The sequence below is a fragment of the Babylonia areolata genome, chromosome 34 (assembly GCF_041734735.1).
Source record: "Babylonia areolata isolate BAREFJ2019XMU chromosome 34, ASM4173473v1, whole genome shotgun sequence".
In the NCBI taxonomy this organism is placed as follows: Eukaryota; Metazoa; Mollusca; class Gastropoda; order Neogastropoda; family Buccinidae; genus Babylonia; species Babylonia areolata.
Window position 1 is genome coordinate 16789475 of NC_134909.1, and position 25066 is coordinate 16814540.

The window sequence follows — 25066 nt, forward strand, 5'->3', positions numbered from 1 at the left end:
GACAAGGAAGAGGATGACGACAAGGATGATGATGACGCAGATCAGGATGAAAATGACGACAACAGCAATACGACAACAACAATGAAGAGGACAAGGATGAAGATAAAGATGATAATGAAGAGGACGACGATGATGATGATGACGATGACGATAAGGATAAAGATAAAGATGGTCCCACCCCCTCCACACACACATGCATGATGAAAGGTGAGGGTGGCGCACTCACAGCAAACTGCTGGTAGAGCTGGTAGGTGAGCAGCGGGTTGGGAAGCTCCCGAAAGTACATCTTCAGCAGGGAGCTGATGCTGTGGATGTCCTGCAGCAGGGGAACCGACTCCGTCAGGTCCGGCGCCTCGTCCTCGTCAAACGCCACTCTGAAAACGGATGCGTGGTGATCGAATGGTTCCTAACAAGGCATGGTAACCGCGCTAAGCACCCAGCGAAATATCCGAGGCCCCAAAAGAGACAGAACAGACAAGAGCGACTGAGAGTCAGAAAAAATGGTCGATTCGAGGTGGCAGAGGCGAATAAAGTACAGAGAAGGTACAAAGATAATAATATCAAGCTTCATAAAGCTAAAAAAAAAAAATGACCAAAAGAACATTCTAAGTAGCCAAAAAGAAAGTTTAAGACGATTCAGAACATAAACCTGACAAGATGGCATCGACAGCCTTAGCCAAAGGAATGATCCAGTGCTTGTTGCTTTTAGAGGCGTTTGATTGGCTAAGAACAGATCGGACAGGGCTGGGCATCTTTTCACTGTTAGCCGTGCGAAATTTGGCCAAACCGATAGGCCTAGTTTGCATCAGTTTGACATGGTACAGTACGACACAAAATGAATGGTTCTTACATTCGTGGGTTGCAGCTCCCAGGTTCACTTGTATGCACACCCCCAAAAACGGAGTATGGCTGCCTACATGTTGGGGTAAAAACAGTCATACACGTTAAAAGCCCACTCGTGTATCTACGAGTGAACATGATGGGAGTTGCAGCCCACAAACGAAGAAGAAGAAGAAGGAGGAGGTACCCCTGAACAACCTGGGTGGAGTGAGGAAAATCGGAGTAGAGGGCCTTTCTCTAGGAACACAACGCCATGCCAAAACAGGGCCTCCAACCCTGAGCACTGGTGAAGACTTGGATCAGAAGTCACACCCGACCCATTCTGCCACAGTGCCTCCATCTGCGGCTATCATATCACCCATCAAATGCCTTTCTGAAATCGCAATGACAGTTACACAGCTGGCAAAAACCGTCGCATCTAAGGCTGTGGTTTTGTAAGAAAACCCTTCATGTTTGTTGCTCCTGTTCTTCTTCTTCTTCTTCTTCTTTGTTCGTGGGCTGCAACTCCCATGTTCACTTGTATATACACGAGTGGGCTTTTACGTGTATGACCGTGTTTTTTTTTCTACCCCGCCATGTAGGCAGCCATACTCCGCTTTCGGGGGTGTGCATGCTGGGTATGTACTTGTTTCCATAACCCACCGAACCCTGACATGGATTACAGGATCTTTAATGTGCGTATTTGATCTTCTGCTTGCATATACACACGAAGGGGGTTCAGGCAGTAGCAGGTCTGCACATAATATGTTGACCTGGGAGATCGGAAAGATCTCCACCCTTTACCCACCAGGCACCGTCACCGAGATTCGAACCCGGGAACCTCAGATTGAAAGTCCAACGCTTTAACCATTCATTATTCATCAAATGCTTTTCTGAAGTCAGAACCACAGTTTACAGAAAACACAGAAGTCACTGCCTGTTTCAGATTTATGGCATATCAACCACTGGCACGAATACCAGAACATATTACAACAAAGACGATCTTCAGAGCAGCAAACACCAACTGAAACCACCACAACAACAAAAATAACAACAACGAAGATGTACATGCATGTGTAACCCTCTCTCTCTCAAGCTGCGACTTGCTCACAAGCTGTGACAGGTCTGCATGCAAAACTGACCTCAGTTTCTGAATATTCGATGTGACCCCTGACAGGCGGTAAATGCCGTCCACAATGCCGTAGCGTTCTATCACCTCCGCACAGCACTTCAGCACAACAGGCACTGCACACACAGCACTTTTTTTGGTTTTGTTTTCAACAGGCACAGTACAAAAGGCACCTTTCTTGTCTCACCTTCATAAGATTAATCTCTCACACACACACACACACACACACACACACACACACACACACACACACACACACACACACACAAACACACACACACACACACACACACACACACACACACACACAAACAAACACACACACACACACACACACACACACACACACACACACACACACACAAACACACACACACATACACACACACACATACACACATGAATAAACAAACACACACACATACACACAAAGATAAATACATTCACACAAACATGCATCATTACAGATTCAGACACGCATAAGTGATCACACACACACACACACACACACACACACATGTTCATTTACACACACACTTGCTATACACATACACACACACACACACACAACATACACACTATTGCCCACTCCCCCTTTAAAAAAAAAGAAAAATGTACCATTGATGACAACAGTGAAACACACACAATCACACACCAACACCCAAATACACACCACACAAACATGCACACACACACACACAAACACACTCACCAACATACTAACACAAACAGACACACACCAACCCACACTAACAAACCAGCACACAAGCAACCACACACATTATCAGTCCCCCTCCCCTACTAGCACACACACACACACACACACCCATACCAAACCAACACACACACACACACACACACACACACACCAAACCAGCACACACACACACACACACCAAACCAGCACACACACACACACACACACACACACACACACACACACATCAAACCAGCACACACACACACACACACACACCCATCCTCCCCACACATTCGCACACCAACCCAACACACACACACATAACGAACATTACACATGCACTTCCCCACACCCACCCACCCGTCTAACCATAAACCCACCCATCTAACCCACACACACACCCACCTACCCCACACACACATCTACCCAAACACGCACACACACACTCACACACCTATCCCTACAGACCCCCACGCATCTGCCCCAACACACACACACTCGCACACCAGAACACCAGACCAACATGAACATACACACACACCCATCCTCCCACACACCACCCCAACACACATAACGAACATTACATACATACACACACACATCCCCACACCCCACCCACCCATCTACCCCCACCCGACACACACCCATCCCCACCTATGTACCCACCCCCACACATCTACCCCAACACCCACACACACACACTCATACACATACCCACACACACACACACACTCACACCCATCTAACCAAAAACCTATCCATCCAACCAAAAACACACCCACATCTACACATCTACCCCACTCACACACCTACCCCAAAACACAAACACCCACACCCACCCATCTAACCAAAAACCTATCCCATCTACTCCCAAAACACACCCAGATCCACACATCTCCACCCACCCCCTCCACCCTCCCCCCTCCCCTGAAACCCCCCCACATTTATCTACCCCCAAACACAAACACCCACACCCACCCATCATCTATCCCCACACCCACTCATACCCCCCCCACACACACACATACCCCCCAAACATACCCACCCTGTCCCACAAACCCACCCACCCACCCCACCCACCCACATAGCTGACTCACCATCATGGCCAGAGTTCAACAGGTGCTCGCCGAGGTCGCAGCCGAACACCCTCTCCTTCACGATGCCGGACTGCTTCAGCTGGTTCCGCGGGGGACGGGTGGAGAAGAATGTCCGCAGGAACGACATCAACTTCCCATGCTTGCGCACCACTGAAACCACACACACAGGTGTGTGAACACTTTTTTTCTTTTCTTCTTCTTTATTTAAAAAAAAAAAAATCTCTTCAAGTCATTCTCTTTTCTTATTCTCATAAGGAGCATGCTTTTTTTTTTCTTCCTCTTTTTCTTTGAAAAAAAAAAACAACAACAAAAACTAAAAACAAAAATGAAACAGCTACATGTGGGAGAGACAGAGACAAAAGAATAAGGGTGATTCACTGGGAGGCGGTGGAGAGAAAGAGAGAGAGAGAGGGAGGGAGGAGACAGAGGGGGAGGGGTAAGAGAGAGAGGGGGAGAGAGGGAGGGGGAAGAGAGAGAGAGAGAAAGAGAGGGAGGAGATAGGGGGGGAGGGGTAAGAGAGAGAGGACAGGGAGGGGGAGGAAAGAGAGAGAGGGGGAGAGAGGGAGGGGGAAGAGAGAAAGAGGAGAGAGAGAGGGAGATAGAGGGGGAGGGGTAAAAGAGAGAGGGGGGCAGAGAGGGAGGGGGAAGAGAGAGAGAGGGGGGAGGAAGAGAGAGAGAGGGGGAGAGAGGGAGGGGAAGAGAGAGAGAGAAAGAGATAGAGGAGGAGGGGGAAGAGAGAGAGAGAGGGAGGGGGGAGAGAGAAAGAGGAGAGAGAGAGGGAGATAGAGGGGGAGGGGGAAGAGAGAGAGGGAGGAGAGGGAGGAAGAAGAAAGAGAGAGAGAGGGAGGGGGAAGAGAAAGAGAGAGAGAGAGGGAGGGAGAGGGAGGGGGAGGGGGTAAGAGAAAGGAAGTGAAAGAGATAGAGAGACAGAGAGATGGAGAGAGTAACTTTTCCCTGACCAAAAAAGAAATTCTGTGGAGAAATCCATTTTGATAATGAAACAAATATACTTGCTCACAGTTGAAAAAAACAGAGAAAAAAAAGGGGATGGCACTGCAGTGGTGGCAACAGGCTCTCCCTGGGGGAGAGCAACCTGAATTTCACACAAAGAAACGTGCTGTGACAAAAACAGAATACAGTTCAATTCAATGCAATACAATGACGGGCGCAATAGCCGAGTGGTTAAAGCGTTGGACTGTCAATCTGAGGGTCCCGGGTTCGAATCAAGGTGACGGCGCATGGTGGGTAAAGGGTGGAGATTTTTACGATCTCCCAGGTCAACATATGTGCAGACCTGCTAGTGCCTGAACCCCCTTCGCGTGTATGTGCAAGCAGAAGATCAAATACGCACGTTAAAGATCCTGTAATCTATGTCAGCGTTCGGTGGGTTATGGAAACAAGAACATACCCAGCATGCACAGCCCCGAAAACGGAGTATGGCTGCCTACATGGCGGGGTAAAAAAACAACAACAGTCATACACGTAAAAGCCCACTCGTGTGCATACAAGTGAACGCAAAAGAAGAAGAAGAAGAAGAATGCAATACAATGCAATGCAATACAATACAATACAATGCAATACAACACTATACAACACAAAACACACACATCCAATCACACTTCAGGCAACGACAGCAAACAAGCAACAGCCATGCAGGAAGATACACACACGATCACAATATATCATTCGGAAACAATCAAGTGAAGCAATGGCCAGAACCCTGTCAACCAATCAAAACACAGCGTTCAGTCACCATCATCCCACACCATTCATTCATCACACAGTCACCCACACAGTCAGTTACCTCCCATACCTTTGTCTCAACGCTGCATGCTGGGAAAGATTTCACCACTGTGGAGGGCGAGTTTTCCTCAGGAGTCAAACTCGAAAGTGACCCAAACCCAGGAAATCAATGATAAATATCATGATATTAGTTCATTTATTGGCGGCTTTCTGACCTCTCAAAGTGCTTCACAGAGACAAAACATGCACACACGTCTGTCAGTCACAAAACACACACTAAACATGCACACTTCCATGCACATTCACATATATGTTACATGCACACACACACACACACACACGAATGTTTATAATAAATGTAAACTCAAAGAATACGGAGAGGCACTGTGGCAGAATCAGCTTGGCATTGGACTTCTGATCCAGATTTCACCAGTGATCCGAGTTCGAGGCTTCACTCTGGCATGATGCTGTGTCCTGGGGAAAGGCACTTTACCCTGATTTTCTTCACTCCACCCAGGTGTGAATGGGTACCTGACTTCAGTTGGGGCAAGTTAAAACGGCGGAAGAAGAGGACTGGGCCCCGCTGCCCAATGCCCAGCCCTGGACACAGTGGATGTGAGTTCACTGCTCCCCGACAGCCTTAAAGACCATGGGATCTCTACCCTTCACCAAAGAATACAAGGTACAGAATGGAGTGCATGAAAACTACCGTAAAGTTCAGTCTATAAGCCGCGACTTTTTACTTCAGCTTCAACCTCTGCGGTTTATACAATGATGTGGCTTATTTGAGGATTTTAACAATCCCGGGAGTGTCACGTTCTCGTCTATTCTTTGCTGCCCTTCAACTCACCAAAATCATATTTCTGTCCATGAATTTTTGGATGAGCTTCAGGATAGTGTGCTAACTGTTCACGTTTTATAAATCAAATCCGCACACATTACAGCCTTCACATCAGCATTCAGTTCTACTCTGCTCAAGCGTACACCCTCATCATGCCGAAAACGCGACGTTACGCCTATGATGCAGCCTTCAAATTGAAGGCGATCGACCTAGCAGACGACAGTGCAAGCGACAAACCAGCAGCGACCTCTACCTTCATGTTCATGAAGTGAAAGCGAGGCTGAAGTCAGTGACAAGATGGCGGAGGAAGCTGTGCTGGTTCTCTTAAACTCGGACACTGAAGACGAAGATTTCAGTGGATTCAGTGAGCAGGATGACGTTGAATAAATGTGATTATCCCTAAATTATGGATCTTATTTTCGTTGTGTTTATTTATCTTTTTTTTTTGTGGCACTAGCAGTATTTTCGCTTGCTTTTCTTTTTGTTGTTCCCGCTTGTGTTTATTTCATAACCTACAGTATTGACAGCTTTTCTGTAGTATCAGTATGTGTTCCGGTACCAGAAATAAGTGCAGCTTATAAGCCAGTGTGGCTTATGTATGTATAAAGTTCAATTTTTTCCAAAATTTAGTGGGTGCAGCTTATATACCAGTGCGCTCAATAGACCGAACTTTACGGTACTTTGGAAAAAAAAGTGGATTTTTTTTTTTTTTTTAAAGATGAGAGAGACGGACTGCGACTTACTAAGGCAGGGAATTAGGTCTGTTCCACTGAAACACTGAAAGCCCTTCCACCTGGTTTCTTTCAGTTGAATTCAGAGCTGCGGAAGACAACAAGTGAGTTTGTGTTGTGCTCTTGAACTCAGCACGAAATTGCAGACAAAACAGGAGAAAAAAAAAATCACTGATGACAGGGCCGCTTTTTCTACATTGAAGAGGGTGATGACAATGACAGCTACTCAGGTCCATTAACTGACTCAGTACGGCCAGTCCTCTCTTCTCCTCTACATAGACCCTTCGGATGTCCAGTGGGTGTCTGAATGACCCAACCTTTAGCTTCTGTCGTCAGAACTGTGGTATTCTTTGTCAACATTCACGTCTTCAGTATAAGAGCCTCCCGCTTGCAATATTTTGATGATGGTAATTGGGGTGAAACGCTGTTAACGTCGTCTCTTTCGCCGTTCGTATGGAAAGAGTTAAGGCTGGGGCCTACGTGACAAAGCTGCACTCTACGCTTCCTTTCATGGTTTCCTGTCATCAACCGGGCCTGAGAGATATCTATCTACCAGACTCTTGCGATGATGGTCCAGACATTTTAGCAATGCTCCACTGAAGGTACATCCATGAAGCGGACTTACATTTAAGAGACTAATAACTTTCCATTCATGACCAGATGCTCCTTAAAATTTCCCCTAAAGACCTGATGCTACACAAACTTTCCACTGAAGACCTGATGCTACACAAACTTTCCACTGAAGACCCCAATGCTACACACTTTCCATTGAAGACCCCAATGCTACAAACACTTTCCACTGAAGACCCCGATGCTACACAAACTTTCCATTGAAGACCCCGATGCTACACAAACTTTCCAATGAAGACCTGATGCTACACAAACTTTCCATTGAAGATCTGATGCTTCACAAACTTTCCACTGAAGACCCTGATGCTACACCAAACTTTCCACTGAAGACCCGATGCTACACAAACTTTCCACTGAAGGCCCGATGCTACACACACTTTCCACTGAAGACCTGATGCTACACACACTTTCCATTGAAGACCTGATGCTACACACTTTCCACTGAAGACCTGATGCTACACAAACTTTCCATTGAAGACCCTGATGCTACACAAACTTTCCACTGAAGAGCTGATGCTACACAAACTTTCCACTGAAGACCTGATGCTACACAAACTTTCCACTGAAGACCCGATGCTACACAAACTTTCCATTGAAGACCCGATGCTACACAAACTTTCCACTGAAGAGCAGATGATATGGAAGCTTTCCTTTCAAGACCAGATGCTACAGAAACTTTCCACTGAAGACCAGATGCTACACAAACATTCCATTCACGACCTGATGAAACACACATTTTCCATTGAAGACCAGACGCTACACAAACATTCCATTCATGACCTGATGAAACACACATTTTCCATTGAAGACCACACACATTTTCCATTGAAGACCAGATGCTACACAAACATTCCATTCACGACCTGATGAAACACACATTTTCCATTGAAGACCAGACGCTACACAAACATTCCATTCATGACCTGATGAAACACACATTTTCCATTGAAGACCAGACGCTACACAAACATTCCATTCATGACCTGATGAAACACACATTTTCCATTGAAGACCAGATGCTACACAAACATTCCATTCACGACCTGATGAAACACACATTTTCCTTTGAAGACCAGATGCTACACAAACTTTCCACTGAAGACCAGATGGTACAAGAACTTTCCATTCAATACCTGTAGAAACTGAAAACATTCCACTGAAGTCTAAATCCTACAGAAGCTGCAAAATTTCCAAACAACTCCAATTCACTTCCAACAGAAGATTTTCATCTATGTATGGAAAAAAAAACAAAATGCAAAATTGGTATGCCATTAATACAAGCATGTGCACACACACACACACACACACACACACACACACACACATGCAAGGCTCTTTGAATACGTCATCTCTTCATCCTGAAAATCTGGAATGAATGTAGAAACATAGAGACAGGATGCCAAATGCACAACTTTGGACTAGGTTGAGCATGCAAGCACACACAGAATTACAACACGCACACACACACACAAAATCACAACACACACACAATGAAATTACAACACACAAACACATGAAATTACAACACACACACACACACAAAATTTACTTTCCACCCTCCCTCCCTCCAAAACCGAGCCACTCTTTCCCTGTTCAAGAACCTACCAGGTAAACTAGGCAAGCAGATACTAGGGTTATTTCAGAGACGTAGCTAGCGAGCTAGGTAGCTTCTTCGCCAGCTAGGGACAGGGTTCCCCAACCACACAAAATTCCACACTTTTCCCTAGACCTTCCCCAGGCCAAGACTGAACACTTTCCATTCCAAACACAAAGCCAAACTGAACGAAAAAGTTGTCCGCTACACCGCTGATGAAAGAGACTGTCTGATGATATTCTGGCATCGATGTTCAATTTTCAGCACTTTCTGTTTGTTTGTTTCTTGTTAATTTGCATGAAGCTCTTTGTGAAATGGGTAGTGCTCCTAGGGTTTTTTTTATCATGATTCCAAGACTTTAATCAGCCCTGGGAACAGTTCTTTTGTTTGTTCTTTTCTCAAAGACTTTTGGGGGTTTTTTTTAGCCATGGAAATGGTTCTCTTGTTTTTCCCCATTATTTCCAGTCATGGAAAAGGTTCTCTCTTTTTTTTTTCTAAAGACTTTTTCTAGCCTTGGAAACAGTTCTCTTATCCCCCACCCCCAACCCCCACCCCCACACCTCCTCCAAGACTTTTCCAGCCACGGAAACTGTTCTCTTGTTTTTCCCCTAAAGACTTTTCCACGTAACTCCAGCACTAGAAGCCGGTTATATCATCCCCCCCCCCACCCCCCCAAACACCTTCAAAGACTTTTTCCAGACTTCCAAGATTCTGTATAAACCTTGCAGGAAGTTCCTAAGCTAGCTCGTTAACTCCCCCGCCAACACCCCTCCCCCAACCCCCTACACTCCCCCCCCTGACCCCCCCCCCAAAAAAAACCCCTCCTGCCCAGCATGCAGGGGTTGACGACAGAGAAGGAATGGGGAGGTAAAAGTACTGACTGCTGGCTGTGTCCTCAGCGCTCTCCACCGGCTCACAGGGTTTGCGCGCCGCCGCCGGGGTGGTGAGGGGCGGCGTCAGCAGCGTGTTGCCGGGGGAACCGCTCCCTGAGCCCCCACCCCCACCCCCGCCGCCCGCCACCACGGATGCCGTTGCCACGGACGTCACAGGAACCACCACCGTTGCCATGGACGGGGGCACCTTATCGCCGATCACCTCCACGCAGTCGCTCGGGAAAAAACCAACCTGCCGTTGTCGGGGAACAAAAGAGTGATAATGTTTTCATGTTCCATGGGAGGGGGAGGGGGAGGGGGGTGGGGAAGAAAAAAAAAAAGAAAAAAGAAGCAACCCAACAACAACAACAACAACAGTAAAGGGGCAGCCTAAGGAAAAAGGAATTCTGTTTGATATCCCATCGCACGTGCTGGCGATTGTAGACAACTTATTATCAAAAGCATCTCTTTCATATTTGAATTTTACATCCGACAACAAACAAGCAAACAAACAAAAGTATTTTGGGTGGAAAGAATGTTTTCCCTTATACCTTGATGACTTGTTCATATCAGGTTTTCCACAGAATATTCATCTATTTGTTGTTGTTTTTTAGCATGTGTACATGTGTGTGTGTATGTGTGTGTGGTGTGGTGTGGTGTGGTGTGTGTGTGTGTGTGTGTGTGTGTTCCATTTATTTTGTCTCCTTTTTTTTCTTATATATGTACATACATCAATTGTCTACATGTTATGAAAATGGATTTTTTTTTTTTTTTTTTTTTTTAAGTTGGGGACAGAGGGAGGGAATGGTAACAAAATACTTACATAGTTATCTACATAAAATAAGACAGCGATTAAAAAACAACTACATCAAAACTATGATTGTGCGCACAAATATTTCCACTTGTGTCAAGATACACAGTTTAACCTAACAGTCACAATAAACTGTAACACTTGCAGTCTCACACACACACACACACACACACACACACACTACACATACACACTACACACAGTCACACACAAACATGCACACAGGGATCTATATTCACAAACACAACACACACACTCACACATACATACACACACACACTACACATACACACTACACACAGTCACACACAAACATGCACACATGGGTACACATTCACAAACACAACACAACACACACACTCATGCATACATACACATACACACACACACACACGCACACACACTCACACAAATACACTCAAACAGACACAACCTCCCCTGCACTGCACACACCTCCCTTCCCACTTATCCCCCCCTCCAACCCCACCCCCGCCCGCCCCGTACCCCCCCGACCCCCACCCCCCGACCCCCAACACAACACACACACACACATGGAATGCAGGCACCCACCTCAAACCCACGTTTGCCTCGCCACCACTTGGTCTCGTCCCGCGAAGGCATGTCAATGAGGGACACGATGTCTCCTACCTGTGGACAACGATAACGATAATCACAATCATAGTTTCAGTTTCAGTTTCAGTAGCTCAAGGAGGCGTCACTGCGTTCGGACAAATCCATATACGCTACACCACATCTGCCAAGCAGATGCCTGACCAGCAGGGTAACCCAACGCGCTTAGTCAGGCCTTGAGAAAAAAAAGGTGAATAAATAATAGATAAGCTTACATAAATAAATAAATAAATAATAATTATAATATAAAAAAAAGGTAGTAGTAATAATTAAAAAAAAGGTAGTAGTAATCACAATCATAGCTCATTCACACTGCGCTTTCCAACCTCTCAAAGCACTGTAAAATGAGTCACACACACACACACACAAAGTGGAGTGATGGCCGAGAGGTAACGCGTCTGCCTAGGACGCGAGAGAATTTGAGCGCGCTGGTTCGAATCACAGCTCAGCCGCCAGTATTTTCTCCCCCTCCACTAGACCTTGAGAGGTGGTCTGGACCCTAGTCATTCGGATGAGACAATAAACCGAGGTCCCGTGTACAGCATGCACTTAGCCCATGTAAAAGAACCCACAGCAACAAAAAGGTTGTTCCTGGCAAAATTCTGCAGAAAAATCTACTTTGATAGGAAAAACAAATTAAAAAAAAAACTGCACGCAGGAAAAAATACAAAAAAATGGGTGGCGCTGTAGTATAGCGACACACTCTCCCTGTGGAGAGCAGCCCGAATTTCACACAGAGAAATCTGTTGTGATAAAAAGAAACACAAATACAAATACAAATAAGGAAGAAACAGATGTGGATCCACAGCATACTGATACAGAATGGAGCACCTTCATTACGTGGAGATGACTGGAAATGGAATGTTTTTACAGTCATTTAAAACGAATCAGATGTGATCAAATCAAAACCAAACCAAACCATGCTGCTTCCAGCCCAAGATGAAAAGGTCCCATAGACTCTGAAAGCCATCAGGGCAGTGAATTCTAGAGCTCAGCATCAAAAAAGTTGGACCCAATTCTTCTTCTTCCACCATTTTTACCTCCCCTCTCACCGAAACAAATCAAATTATGGTGCTCAGGGCCTCGCCGAACACTAAGGTTATCCCAAGGCTATCACCACATTAGCATCTACTTCAAGTCAAGGTTAAAAAAGTGCAATAAAAACTAGTCGACTGTTGGGCGCCGTTCTTTCTCTGTCTCTGGACCTTGCGATTGGAATGAACTTCCTCTTTCGCTTCGTCAAGTCTCCACTCTCAGCTCTCATCGAGAGTTAATACCCTTGAATTGATGAAACGAAAAAATTTCCAGTCTTGACTTTTCTCAAAATGAAGTCCTTTTCACTTCATACGAAGTTTAGAAGTACTTGTACTTGACTCTACAAGTTACTAGTTTAAAAAAAAATACTAAATTTTCATATCAACTTCCCCTTTGCCCCCCTGACTAGCACCCTCTTTTTCTGGCAGCCATCATGACTCCTGTTCCTGTGCTCTTCATACAGCTGTTTTTTTTTGTATTTTCTGTCTGTCTGTCGATTCTGTGGCGTTCTTGTTTTTTTGTCAAATTATGTCTCCAACCAGGTCACATAAAACCTAAAATTACGTTTATTCTAACATACGTACCCTGACCCACTGATAAAGACACCGGCAGGGGTCTGGAGTCCTGTCCTGTCCAAACTACTAGTCCGCTATACAGAAAAATCGAAAGTAGCTCCAACTAATAGCCTCCCTTGGTTCCCCCCCCCCCCCCACCCACCCCCAAATTCCCCCTCCTAACAATCCACCTTTATCCCGACCCCGTTAATCTCTTTCTCCCCCCGAATCCCAGCCTCTCCCCATACCCCCTTCTCCCCCCCCTTCTCTCCCCCCGACCCCTTCACCCCCTCCCACCAACTCCTCTACCTGCAGGGAGATTTCATCAGCAGCGTGGGCAGCGTAGCACTTGACGGCATGGGCAGCAGCGATGGCCGGAGTGTTGATGCCGGAGTTGTCCAGCGCCACCAGGCGGTTGCCGCGGTTATCCATCTGCCCACAAAAAGGGGGGGACCACTGCTGTTCACTTCACTGCAGCTTTCTTTCTTTAAAAAAATTTTTTTTGGGGGGGGGGGGGTGGGGGGGTTATATTGTTGTATTTGCTCACAAATACAGCACAATATATTCAGTTCAAGGAATACCAGCTCTCTCATTTCAAGGATGGTTTGAGTATTCAGTAAAAAGAGACTATTCATCCTTGACAAAGGTCTATAGTGTGTGTGTGTTAGTGTGTGTGTGTGTGCGTGCATGTGTGTGTGTGTTTATCAAAACATAAAAATAAACAAACTACTCTGAACATGTTGCGTATCAGTGTGTGAGAATGTGAATGTGAGTATTTTATTCGATAAGGCCATCCATAGCCCCTATCTTAAGTGGGCAAGGGGGGAGTGGGGGGGGGAGGTGTTACATAATGGTCAAACGTATCGTAGTTATATCACCTGCAACTTTATCTCTTGTTACTTACAGCACAGACGACCACACACGGCCATTATCAGGGATGAAAACACTGTCAGCACTGGTCCCACACAACATGGAAAGAAAATATAACTAAAAAAAAAAAAAAAAAAAAAAAAGGTCTATAGTGTGTGTGTGTGTGTATGTGTATGTGTGTGTGTGCATGTGTGTGTGCGTGCATGTGTGTGTGCTTGCATGTGTGTGTGTGTTTATCAAAACATAAAAATAAACAAACTACTCTGAACATGTTGCGTATCAGTGTGTGAGAATGTGAATGTGAGTATTTTATTCGATAAGGCCATCCACAGCCCCTATCTGAAAGGGGGCAGGGGGAGTGAGGGGGGAGGTGTTACATAATGGTCAAACGTATCGTAGTTATATCACCTGCAACTTTATCTCTTGTTACTTACAGCCCAGATGACCACACAGGGCCATTATCAGGGATGAAAACACTGTCAGCACTGGTCCCACACAACATGGAAAGAAAATATAACTAAAAAAATATAAAAAAAAGAGTTCTTCTTCTTCTTCTTCTGCATTCGTGGGCTTCAATTCCCACGTTCACTCGTATATACGCGAGTGGGCTTTTTACGTGTATGACCGTTTTTATCCCGCCATGTAGTATTTGATCTTCTGCTTGCATATACACACGAAAGGGGTTCAGGCACTAGCAGGTCTGCACATATGTTGACCTGGGAGATCGTAAAAATCTCCACCCTTTACCCTCCAGGCGCTGTCACCGAGATTCGAACCTGGGACCCTCAGATTGACAGTCCAACGCTTTAACCATTCGGCTATTGCGCCCGTCATTATCAGGGATGAAAACACTGTCAGCACTGGTCCCATACAACATGGAAAGAAAATATAACTTAAAAAAAAATTTTTTTTTTTAAAAAGAGTTCAAAAAGTGGAAATGAAAACTATGCACAAGTACTCAAGTCACATTCCTGCACATAAGCCAAAGACATGCCCCTGACATTACTGACCAGTCCATCAATTTTTCACCAGAGGGTTAAAAAAAAACACAAAAAAACCCCACCCAACTTGAACATGAACATTACCAAGCGTAATACAATAAAGTATCATTCCATTTTGGGCCACAACCTCCCCTTTGAAAGGGATGCTACATGATAGTTAAACAGATAATAGTTATGTCACCAGTATAGAGTAAAACTGATGCAAACGAAATACATGATAATTCTAAAACCTGAGTTGTACTAATACATGATGGGCACAATAGCTGAATGGTTAAAGTGTTGGACTTTCAATCTGAGGGTCCCAGGTTCGAATCTCGGCAACGGCACCTGGTGGGTAAAGCATGGAGATTTTTCCAATCTTCTAGGTCAACATATGTGCAGACCTGCTTATGCCTGAACCCCTTTCATGTGCATACGCAAGCAGAAGATCAAACACGCACGTTAAAGATCCTGTAATCCATGTCAGTGTTCAGTGGGTTATGGAAATAAGAACATACCCAGCATGCACACCTCCAAAAACGGAGTATGGCTGCCTACGGGCTGGGTAAAAATGGTCATACACACAAAAGCCCACTCGTGTACATACGAGTGAATGTGGAGTTGCAGCCCACAAACGCAGAAGAAGAAGAAGTACTAATACACAGTCGCCTCCATGCTTTGAAGACAAGTAAAGCTGCATAGAACAAGACATATTCATTTCCAAACATCATTAAGTAAACCAAATCTTAAAAGAAACAAAACTTTGATAACACTTTGGGGTTCAATCAGTATCATCCTCAGGTCATGAATGAAAAACACACAGAGAGAGAATGAGAGTGTCACAGAAGAGGGGTCAATGTCAATGAGAGGGTCAAGGTCAGGTCACTGACCTCCAGCCAGTTCAAGATGGAGCCACAGTTGACCATGGGCCCCGCAAGCTCCGAAAGCCGACGCAGGTATCCTTGTAACAATTCTTCCGTCTCCTACACACACACGTTTCTCTTCTTAATATGCTCATGTTTATGTTTCATTGTGTCTTATAAACTTTAAGGTTTTATGACAATAAAAAGCATTCTATTCTATTCTATTCACACACACACATACACACACACACATGCATACGCACACACACACACACACACACACAACCATGCATGCCAACACACACCCAAAATGTGACAACAACAGTCACTGTAACATTTTCATAGAGTGTACGGTCAATGTCATTATCTAATATCACCATCATCATCATCAAACATCCGTGAGCACATCAATCATCATTGTCATTCTCAACATTACCATCATCATCATCATCATTGTCAGCATCATCGCAATCATCATAATCATCAGTCATCATGAGCACATCACCATCATCATTGTCAACATCATCATAATTCTCTACCATCAGGAGCACATGACAACAATAATAATAACAACAACAGCAACAACAAATAATCATAATAATAATAATGATCCTAATGAAGTGTTCATCTATAGTACTGTTCCCTCACAGACAGGCTCACGGCACTTCACAAATTACATTTAACAAGAAAAAAAAAAAACATAAAAAAGAAAACTGAACCAAATCACTCACAGCGCTCCACAAATTACATGTTACAAAATGAGAAGCAATAATCATCAAGAAAAAGAATCAACCACGAAGAAACAACCTCCATCCTCACATCACAGCAAACACACAGACACAGACACACACACACACACACACACACACACACACACACGCACTGATCACCATCATCACTGTCAACAACATCACATTTGTATTTTGTATTTTGTATTTCTTTTTATCACAATAGATTTCTCTGTGTGAAATTCGGGCTGCTCTCCCCAGGGAGAGCGCATCGCTATACTACAGCACCACCCATTTTTTTGTATTTTTCCTGCGTGCAGTTTTATATGTTTTTCCTATTGACCTGGATTTTTCTACAGAATTTTGAACAACCCTTTTGTTGCCGTGGGTTCTTTTACGTGCGCTAAGTGCGTGCTGCACACGGGACCTCGGTTTATCGTCTCATCCAAATGACTAGCGTCCAGACCACCACTCAAGGTCTAGTGGAGGGGGAGAAAATATCGGCGGTTGAGCCGTGATTCGAACCAGCACGCTCAGATTCTCTCGCTTCCTAGGCGGATACGTTACCTCTAGGCCATCACTCCACATACCACCATGAACACATCAATTACCACCACTGTCATCAATGCAGAGTTTCCCCTCTTGTTTTATTTAATCCAAAGTAGTGTTTCGTTTTGGGTGATGGCGTCAGATTTACTTGTAGAGCAAAGTTCCCATTATTCTACTTAGTGGAACTGTTCGACTCTAACATGTAATATGTCTTCTTGATTACATTACAAAACCTTAATTTAATGAGACAGAGTGAGAGATAGTGTGAGTGTGAGTGTGTGTGTGAGTGAGTGGGTAGGGGAATGAGGTGGGGGAATTTGATGGGCGTCTGTGTGCATGCATGGATGTGTGTAGGGAGAGGGTGGGGGATACACGTATGTGAGTATGTGTGTGCGTTAGAATATTTTTTGAGATAATGATATGAATGAAATTTGGTAAACTGATTTGTTAAATAGGTTCTTTTTAAATTCATATCTTCTTTTTTTTTTCAAATTAAAATTTCTTTGTGTTGCTCAGTTAATATTTATTCAAATGGTTGCAAAAATGTCAGTACAAAAAACAGTTAATCTGACAATAAATGGTTTCAGTCAATCAAGAGCATCTCTTCTGTCTCCTGCACGTATGTACACACATGTACACACACCCAAAAGCATGATAATGACAATCACAGTGAGATGTTAAAACAGCGTTCACTGTTGATGTCAACATCATCATCATCATCATCATCATCGTCGTGAGCCTATCATCACTGTATCAACACATCAGCATCAATCAATCATCATCAACATCAACACTGATCATCATCGTCAACATCTTCATAAGCATATCATCGCTGTCAGTATCAACATCATCAGCATCTATCATCACCACAATCATTCATCAACATCATCGTTATCATTCGCACAATATCATCGTCCACATGAACACAATTGTCAACCTACCACCAACCACCCTCATCACCCACCACCCACAAACCCTCACCAATCACCGCCACTGCCCCCGCTGAACCCGACCTTGACCCCCAAACTGTGGAGTGATGACCTAGAGGTAACGCGTCGGCCAAGGAAGCGAGAGAATCTGAGCGCACTGGTTCGAATCATGGCACAGTCACCAGTATTTTCTCCCCCTCCACTGGACCTTGAGTGGTGGTCTGGGCACTAGTCATACAGATGAGACGATAAACCAAGGTCCCATATGCAGCATGCACTTAACGCATGTAAAAGAACCCACAGCAACAAAAGGGTTGTCCCTGGCAAAATTTACTCGAAAAATCCACTTCGACAGGAAAAACAAATAAAACTGCAGGCAGGAAAAAATACAACAAAAAAAAAAGGGTGATGCTCTAAGTGTAGCGATGCGCTCTCCCTGGGGAGAGCAGCCCGAACTTCACACAGAGAAATCTGTTGTGACAAAAAATGAGAAAAATATACGATGCTGCAAGTGTCTGTATCTCCTGGGCCTGGTTAACGCCAGGATATCATTATGACAGGAAGCGTAGAGTACAGCCTTGTCACGCAGTCCCAAACCAAAATGGACCTCCATAGCAACACTGTCATCGTCATCGTCATCCTCCTCCTCCTTCATCATCATCAATATAAACAAAAGTCTCAAAGTCTGTAGCCTTTCATGCCCTGCTCTCATGGTGACCTCAGTTTCGATACCCCTCCACTTCCGTGCTTGGGGTGAGTCCTGTCGATGTTGTCAGTGTCGGCAGATTCATGGGGGGGCTGTTGTTTGAGGGACGTGGTGGCGGTCTCCACTCTGGGAGGGACACTCACACAGTCTCGCTCCGCAACTAAGCCATTATTGTTGTTAGTAGGGGGCTTAGTAGGTAGTGTTCTCAGTACGTTAAATCAGAACAGGCACCACTGAACACCACCGAAGTGACTCAGCAACAGTGCAGGGTCTCCTCTGGTGTGTGGCCTCCTGGCGACCTAACATCGATGGCTCCCTGTGGACTGCCAACGCTGGAACTGCAACGGATGAACCCGGGTGTGGCCGTGTATGGGGGAATCTAAATGAGCGGTGTGGGAGTAATGCCACTGAAACTGTGCAGATGATGGGACAGCAAAAAAGGAAATTTTCTATCTAAAATTACGTTTAAATAACATACTTACCGTGACCCAACTAGTGCAGACTCCGGCAGGGGTCTGACATTCCTGTCCTGTGCAAACTACTATCCGCCTATGCAGAGAAAATGAGAGAACTACGGCCGATAACCTCCCGGAAGTAGGTAACGTCCCCTTTGTCCCGCTGGCTAGCGCCCTCTTTTTCCGGCAGCCATCATGACTCCTCTTCCTGTGCTCTTCATACAGCTAAGTTTTTTTTCTTATTTTCTGCCTGTCTGTCGATTCTCTGGCGTTCTTGTTTGTTGTCAAATTATGTCTCCAACCAGGTCACATAATTATGTAGCTCGATTGGGGAATCATGCTAAAATTAAGGCGCGATCTATATATATATACAAACTGACCTGGGCTTTGTGGCCTTGCAGGGAGGGGCCGAGGAGCTCGGGCAGCTGGGAGAACTTGCGGTCGAAGATGCAGCGGTGCAGCTGCCTGTCCAGGGAGCAGAAGTGGCTCAGCGAGCGGCGCACTGTCCACGTCCGCCCGGTGCAGCGCACCGCCACCTGCAGGGTGGTCTCCCCTCGCTCCCCTCCTGCCTCCTTGGGCCGGTAGTTCTCCCGCCCATCCTCGCACAGCGACACCTGCCCACACCACCCGCCACACCGCAAAACTGATGACCCAGTGTCTGTTTGTTTGTTTGTTTGTTTGCGCCCAACATTCAGCTTGTATCACAGATTGAAATCAGCTTACAGTAGGAGACGGGCGCAAAAGCCGAGTGGTTAAAGCGTTGGACTGTCAATCTGAGGGTCCCGGCTTCGAATCACGGTGACGGCGCCTGGTGGGTAAAGGGTGGAGATTTTAACGATCTCCCAGGTCAACATATGTGCAGACCTGCTAGTACCTGAACCCCCTTCGTGTGTATATGCAAGCAGAAGATCAAATACGCACGTTAAAGATCCTGTAATCCATGTCAGCGTTCGGTGGGTTATGGAAACAAGAACATACCCAGCATGCACACCCCCGAAAACAGAGTATGGCTGCCTACATGGCGGGGTAAAAACGGTCATACACGTAAAAGCCCACTCGTGTGCATACGAGTGAACGCAGAAGAAGAAGAAGAAGAAGCTTACAGTAGGGCCAACTAGCAATGTGAGAGCTGTAGGATCAATGGTTTCTCCATTGCAATGGGAAGTCATTTACAGCAGTCTTTTTTGGAAGGACTACGACTGAAGTTAGGAGGCAAGATAGCACTGGCTCTTAGTGCTGTGGACTTGGGGGCTACTCAGCCTTTGGGAACCATCCCAGCGCCGACTGTCCTAAAACCCTGTATATATATTCATTCAGTTTGTTAATTTACTTATTCATTCATTCAGTTTATTTATTCATTTACTTGTTTATTCATTGATTAATATACATATCTCTCTCTCTCTCTCTCTCTCTCTCTCTCTATATATATATATATATATATATATATATATATATAACATATATATATATATTCATTCAGTTTATTTAATAATTTATTTATTTTATTCATTCATTCAGTTTATTTATTCATTTACTTGTTTATTCATTAATTGATTAATTTATCTATTTATTTACTTATTCATCATTGTTACTTACACTTCAACTGACCACACTTGGCCACATCAGGGACGGAAACACTGTCTTAGTCAATTATGCAGTCCCTGTGAAGGTAAAGGGGGTTGGTGGGAGGGAGGGGGGGGAGGTTGGTGGGGGACGGGGAGAGGGGGTGGGGAATGGAAGGATGGCGGTGAGGTAGGGGGTGAGGGGGGGGGGACACAAGGTAAATAGAATTACACACAAGCACAGTAAATATTCATGCGTACGAACCCACAACATGCCTCTAACGGCAATGTCGTCTGTTTCATAATCAAAAGGAGCACTGCATGATGAGACGAGACTCACCTGGGGCCGTATTCAAGAGTCCATCATGCCTGCGGAAAAAGGTGTACCCACCTGTGGGTAAATCTACATGAGGCAGGGCAAGCTGCCCGAGGGTAAGCAGCATCCAGTATTCAGGAGCACTCCAGTCTACCCCGCGGGTCTTCAAACCCAAAGGTAAATTTGCCCTTACTACCTGCCAAGGGTGGACTGCCCAAGAAGCAGAGCTAAACATGGCAGATCCTTTTGTGGCGTCGTTTCTGTTGAGGGAAAACAGGCGTGCTAGCCCGTGTTCCGCTAACTCTCTCAACAGTGCTTTGAACTGTGGTGTGGTGAGAAGTGAAGTAAAAGAGCATGCGCAGAAGGGGATCACCAGGATTTTTAATCACAGATGATGGGTTAGCTGCCGTCAAGGCAAATTGTACCTGCGGGTCCCTACCATGTCAAAGGTAACTTGCTGTAAGGCAACAGGAAATTTTGTCTTGAACACAGCCCCCAGCTGGGAACCAAAGTCCACAAAGTCGAAGCCGTGTCAAGGGGCCAAAGTTCTTTGACATGACACGACATGACGTGATGACACAACCTAACTCACCTTCAGGGAGCCAAAGTCCACAAAGTCGTAGTGGTGTCAAGGGGTCAAAGTTCTTTGACATGACACAACATGAAATGATATGACATGACACAATGACACAATCTAACTCACCTACAGTGAGCCAAAGTCCACAAACCTGCAGTGGTGTCATGGGGTCAAATTTCTTTGACACATCTTATCATGACGACACAACCGAACTCACCTACAGTGAGCCAAAGTCAACAAACCTGCAGTGGTGTCAAGAGGTCAAATGTTCCTGACATGATGTCACATGACTAACCTGCAAGGAGCCGAAGTCCACAAAGTCGTAGTGGAAGTGCGCGCAGTCCTCCAGCTTGGGGAAGCGTGTCGGGCCGTTCCCCCCTCCTCCTCCTCCTCCTCCCCTGTACAACACAACCACCCCCACCCCCCCACTGACAGGAATCACCACCACCATATCAACATCAACCACCACAGTCAGGACACCAGATCATGACAACAATGATGACGACCCACTGACAAGAACTGAACAATTCTAAAGCGTAAAAACCTAAAATCGGAATTTCTGCGCCATTATTAGTGACGAAACCCACAATGTATGCGGGGCTGCAAGGGATGCTGGGAGGCTGGACAGGCAACGCCAAGGGGTGGGACACTGACCACTGGGCCCCTAACACAGCCAGAGTTAAGTTTCTCCAGGAGGCATCACAGCGTTCGGACAAATCCACGTGACTTGACTTGACTTGACTTGACTTGACAACGGTTTAGGCCTCTCCCGAGGCCTGTTCGTGTTCCTAAAGAACTTTCACTGAATCGGTTGCATGCGTGGCGAGCGCGGCTAGACCAGATCAGTTGCTCTGACAAGATGGGTTGTACAGACCAGGTAGGCCCCTCCAGTGTTTATCTAGGCAGCTCTTAAAGGCGTTGACTGACGGCGCCAGGACCACAGAGTCTGGGAGACCGTTCCACTGTGTCACTACTCTATTAGAGAAATAATTCCCCCTGACATCAAGGCGAAAGCGTTGCTTCTGGAGCTTTAAAGTGTTGCCTCTGAGGTTTCCACTGAGTGACGACTGGAACACTGGCCGCTGTGCATCATAATGACCATGAAGGTATTTATATACTTCTATCATGTCCCCTCGCAGCCTCCGGTGTTCCAGACTTGGCAGCCCCAGCAGTTTCAGTCTCTTGGGGTAAGGCTTCTCTTTCAGTGAGCCCAGGAGTTTTGTTGTGCGCTACACCACACCTGCTAGGCAGATGTGCGACCAGCAACTAACCCTATGTGCTTAGTTAGGCCTTGAGTGCATGCATATATATATATATATATATATATATGACATGGGGGTTAGGGGGTGCACGGGAGGGGTAGTACCTCTAGAGGGGGGGCTTGTCACGCTCTTCCGGGAGTGGTTCGTCCTCTGTTGGTCCCCACCGGCACCCAGCTCTCACTTATGGGTCCTAGAAGCTGCTAGCATGCGGCAGCGCCCATCCCCCGGGTAACGGATTTGACAGGCTGGCTAAACTAGGTGAGGGTAGCCGACGGGTCTCAAACCCTCGGTGAGTTAGGGCTTGTCTCTCTCTCTCTCTCTCTCTCTCTCTCTCTTTCTATATATATATATATATATATATTTGTGTACCTATCACTGTACGATAGTGGATTTCATCTACAGGATTTTGCCACTGGTCAGCCCTTTTGTTGCCAGGGGTTCTTTTTTACGAAGCCAAATGCATGCTGCACACGGGGCCTTGGTTCATCTACTCATCCGAATGACTAGACCCTCAGTTTGATTTTCCAGTCAAACTTGGGAGAAAGGGCAAGATCGGGATTTGAACCCAGACCCTCATGGACTCTGTACTGATAGATAAGCATCTTCACCATTCAGTCCCTTGAGAGTAGCCCCTTGCGAGGAAAGTTTTCCTTTGGTTATCCACAGCTCGGTAGAAGAGAGAGAATCGCAAATGCCCATACATGTGTAAGCCATTGTACTCTTATGGTGAAGAAATCATAATGACAGAACCCCGATGAAGATGACAATGATGGTGATCATGAACATGATGGAGACCTGAGATCATGATCATGATGACAGACACTCTGATGAAGACAACACTGATGATGGTCTAAGACCATGAACATGATAATGATGGTAGATATTCTGAGGAAGACGACAATGATGATGACCCAAATCAATGAGCATGATGAGGATGATAATGGTGACGACCGACTCCCTGATGAAGATGACAATGATGAAGATCTCAAACCATGAACATGATGATGATGGTAGATATTCTGAGGAAGACGACAATGATGATGACCCAAATCAATGAGCATGATGAGGATGATAATGGTGACAACCGACTCCCTGATGAAGATGACAATGATGAAGATCTCAAACCATGAACATGATGATGATGGTAGATATTCTGAGGAAGACGACAATGATGATGACCCAAATCAATGAGCATGATGAGGATGATAATGGTGACGACCGACTCCCTGATGAAGATGACAATGATGATTATCTCAAACCATGAACATGATGATGATGGTAGATATTCTGAGGAAGACGACAATGATGATGACCCAAATCAATGAGCATGATGAGGATGATAATGGTGACGACAGACTCCCTGATGAAGATGACAATGATGAAGATCTCAAACCATGAACATGATGATGATGGTAGATATTCTGAGGAAGACGACAGTGACGATGACCCAAATCAATGAACATGATGAGGATGATAATGGTGACGACAAAAACCCTGATGAAGATGACAATGATGAAGATCTCAAACCATGAACAAGATGATGATGGTAGATATTCTGAGGAAGACGACAGTGACGATGACCCAAATCAATGAGCATGATGAGGATGATAATGGTGACGACAAAAACCCTGATGAAGATGACAATGATGAAGATCTCAAACCATGAACATGATAATGATGGTAGATATTCTGAGGAAGAAGACAGTGACGATGACCCAAATCAGTTGGCATGATGAAGATGATAATAGTGACGACTGACTCCCTGATGAAGATGACAATGATGAAGATCTCAAACCATGAACATGATGATGATGGTAGATATTCTGAGGAAGACGACAATGATGATGACCCAAATCAATGAGCATGATGAGGATGATAATAGTGACGACAGACTCCCTGATGAAGATGACAATGATGAAGATCTCAAACCATGAACATGATGATGATGGTAGATATTCTGAGGAAGATGACAATGATGATGACCCAAATCAATGAGCATGAGGAGGATGATAATGGTGACGACTGACTCCCTGATGAAGATGACAATGATGAAGATCTCAAACCATGAACATGATGATGATGG

General features: G+C 45.3%; 1 protein-coding gene across 7 annotated transcripts in view; it reads right to left on the reverse strand.

Annotated features, from left to right (window-relative positions):
• The window catches only part of LOC143277676 (uncharacterized), a 57362-nt gene that overhangs the window by 24370 nt on the left and 7926 nt on the right, over positions 1–25066 (reverse strand). For 5 of the 7 annotated variants that reach the window (XM_076582589.1, XM_076582592.1, XM_076582587.1 and 2 more), the window contains exons 5-13: positions 22017–22119; positions 19647–19880; positions 15927–16019; positions 13496–13618; positions 11538–11615; positions 10166–10409; positions 3746–3895; positions 1962–2064; positions 227–374 (exon numbers count right to left, since the gene is read on the reverse strand). In XM_076582589.1, coding sequence (XP_076438704.1) covers positions 227–374; positions 1962–2064; positions 3746–3895; positions 10166–10409; positions 11538–11615; positions 13496–13618; positions 15927–16019; positions 19647–19880; positions 22017–22119 — 1276 coding nt within the window. Of the gene's footprint in view, positions 1–226; positions 375–1961; positions 2065–3745; positions 3896–5558; positions 8945–10165; positions 10410–11537; positions 11616–13495; positions 13619–15926; positions 16020–19646; positions 19881–22016; positions 22120–25066 lie in introns of those variants that run through there. The other 2 variants (XM_076582593.1, XM_076582594.1) reach the window with 2 other exon arrangements.